The sequence below is a fragment of the Adiantum capillus-veneris genome, chromosome 2 (genome assembly GCF_014529385.1).
Source record: "Adiantum capillus-veneris isolate H3 chromosome 2, ASM1452938v2, whole genome shotgun sequence".
Taxonomy (NCBI): domain Eukaryota; kingdom Viridiplantae; phylum Streptophyta; class Polypodiopsida; order Polypodiales; family Pteridaceae; genus Adiantum; species Adiantum capillus-veneris.
Window position 1 is genome coordinate 21,693,135 of NC_140932.1, and position 2,291 is coordinate 21,695,425.

The window sequence follows — 2,291 nt, forward strand, 5'->3', positions numbered from 1 at the left end:
GTCTCCTGGACGCCCATGAGCAGCAGCTTGAAATCGCCATAGCCTCTGTCATCATCACCTCTGCGTGTGCTTTTGTGGGCGAGAGGGCAATTACCGTTTACTGCTGCGATCGTCGTCATGTCGGACTCTGAGCACACCTTTGAGAACAAGGCGGACGCCGGCGCCTCCAAGACCTTTCCCCAGCAGGCCGGTACTATCCGCAAGAATGGCTATATCGTCATCAAGAATCGCCCCTGCAAGGTAAGGAGACCTCCCCCTTGTCCTACGTACGATCCTGTCTGGGAATGTACGGGAGCAAGACTTCAAGCTCTGCAAATTTGGTGAGTCTAGTGCCGATTGGCACAATCTCTGTGACCAGATTTGCCATGGTAGCATCCTGTGTTTTTTGCGTCACCTCAGTTCGTTTTCTTGCTCGCCCTGGTGCCGGGGGGTATGCCGATCATGTAGATTTCTTGTCATTGTAGGGCGGCTTTACGAGCTAGTGAGAGCAGGGAACAATATGCTCTCCCGACTCCTTGGATCAACCCTAGGCCTCCTTCCTAGTTGTGTGCAACGTTTTTCAGTTTATCAGCTTGAAGGTGATTGTTCTCTAGGGTCGCCATCAAATCATTAATGGAATGATCTTGGGGAGAACATTGCCAAATTGCCTTTTTGGAGGGACTTCCTAACATTGCGGAGTGTCCCGTTTTTATCGTTATCCTCTTGGGCTACCAGGATGAAGCCTTAGATATTCGATTGATCGTCAGAGGTGGACTCCCCCTTTTTTGTAAACTTCTGTTCTCTCTGAAGTTCCCATGAATATACTGCTCTTCAATATCCAGGATACTTGTTTTAACTTGTCATATTGGGATGCCATATCTCTTTGTATGGTTTTCTCAGTGGACTGGTCAGCGAATTTCTCTATTGAAAATTGGCAAAATAGGTTGCCATTTTATGGGTAGCCTTTGTAGGACTTTCTACGAAGTGAAATGTTCAGCACGTACGTTCTTGGATGTCTTTGTAAAATTCGGGTGATATGCTGTGTATCCATGATATTTAAGTTTCTGCAGAGCTTGCATTCTATGCAGCCAGAAAGGCCTCATCCCATTTGTTTTGGTGATACTCTACAGGTTGTAGAGGTTTCTACCTCCAAAACTGGAAAGCACGGTCATGCTAAGTGCCACTTTGTGGGCATAGATATCTTCACCGGAAAGAAACTGGAAGATATTGTTCCATCCTCCCACAACTGTGATGTACGTTTTGTGAAGGTTCAGGTGTTTTTTTAAGGACTTGTTAACTTTTGTGAACTTTCTAATGAAGGTGTTGCGGTTTTCTTGTAGGTTCCGCATGTTACTCGTGTTGATTATCAGCTTATTGACATTTCCGAGGATGGATTTGTAAGAATCAAGGATTATTTATGAGATGTTCTCGTAGTTGTTCTTCAGAGTATGTGTGACATGCAGACTTTGAATGACAGGTTAGCCTTCTTATGGAGAATGGTAATACTAAAGATGACCTCAGACTTCCTACTGATGATCAGCTTTTAACTCAGGTAATTAAGAGAAGGTCGAAAGTCCTCACATTCTTAGCTGTCTTTTGTATGGTCTTGATTGTGGTTTTTGGTACTTGCAGCTAAAGGATGGCTTTGGAGACGGGAAAGACCTTGTGGTGACGGTGATGTCTGCCATGGGTGAGGAGCAGATTTGTGCACTCAAGGACATTGGGCCCAAGTAGAATGGGGCGCTGAATGTTGTTGTATCTCAAGCTTGTTTTATCCCCATGCTCTTTGCTGTTAATCTGCACACTTTATATGATTTTGTGCCACTGGGGAGTTGTTTAGCTAGGTGTTATAAGCATGTGATAAGACAAATGAATCAGGCCCTGACATAATTTTTCTTGATTATTTAAAGTCTTGACTTGTTTCTGTGTAGCTCAGGCTACTCTCCTTCTGTAGTATGGTACTTCATACACGGGTTTTGTTGAGTTTTTCCACGTTAATGCAATTTATGCATGTACTTGACTATTGACAATGTCGTTGGGAAATTTGTGCGCGAAATATGTTTTTCTCAAAAGTAAAGGCTGCCAGAGATCGCGACCTCTTCAACATCTTAGTGCTGACCCTTTGTTCTTGATTATTCTTCTGTATTTGTAGATTGTTTATTGAGCAGTTAGATTTGGAACTTGGCAATGACTACTGCCTGGAAGGGCCAGAGTCTTGCATTCTTAGTGACCTGCTGGTTTGCAGATTTATGTTGATTATGCCGACTCCGTAGCGCTTGCTGTGTGACTGGGCTAGAGAGGAATGACACCAA

General features: G+C 44.1%; 1 protein-coding gene across 1 annotated transcript; it reads left to right on the forward strand.

Annotated features, from left to right (window-relative positions):
- Positions 1-1,909, forward strand: LOC147462486 (eukaryotic translation initiation factor 5A-2). The gene is made up of 5 exons (XM_086484130.1): positions 1-240; positions 1,110-1,232; positions 1,320-1,376; positions 1,457-1,531; positions 1,612-1,909. The coding sequence occupies exons 1-5, from the start codon at positions 118-120 to the stop codon at positions 1,711-1,713; spliced, it is 480 nt and encodes a 159-aa protein (XP_086340256.1). The 5' UTR covers positions 1-117; the 3' UTR covers positions 1,714-1,909.
- Positions 1,910-2,291: the final 382 nt, after the last annotated feature.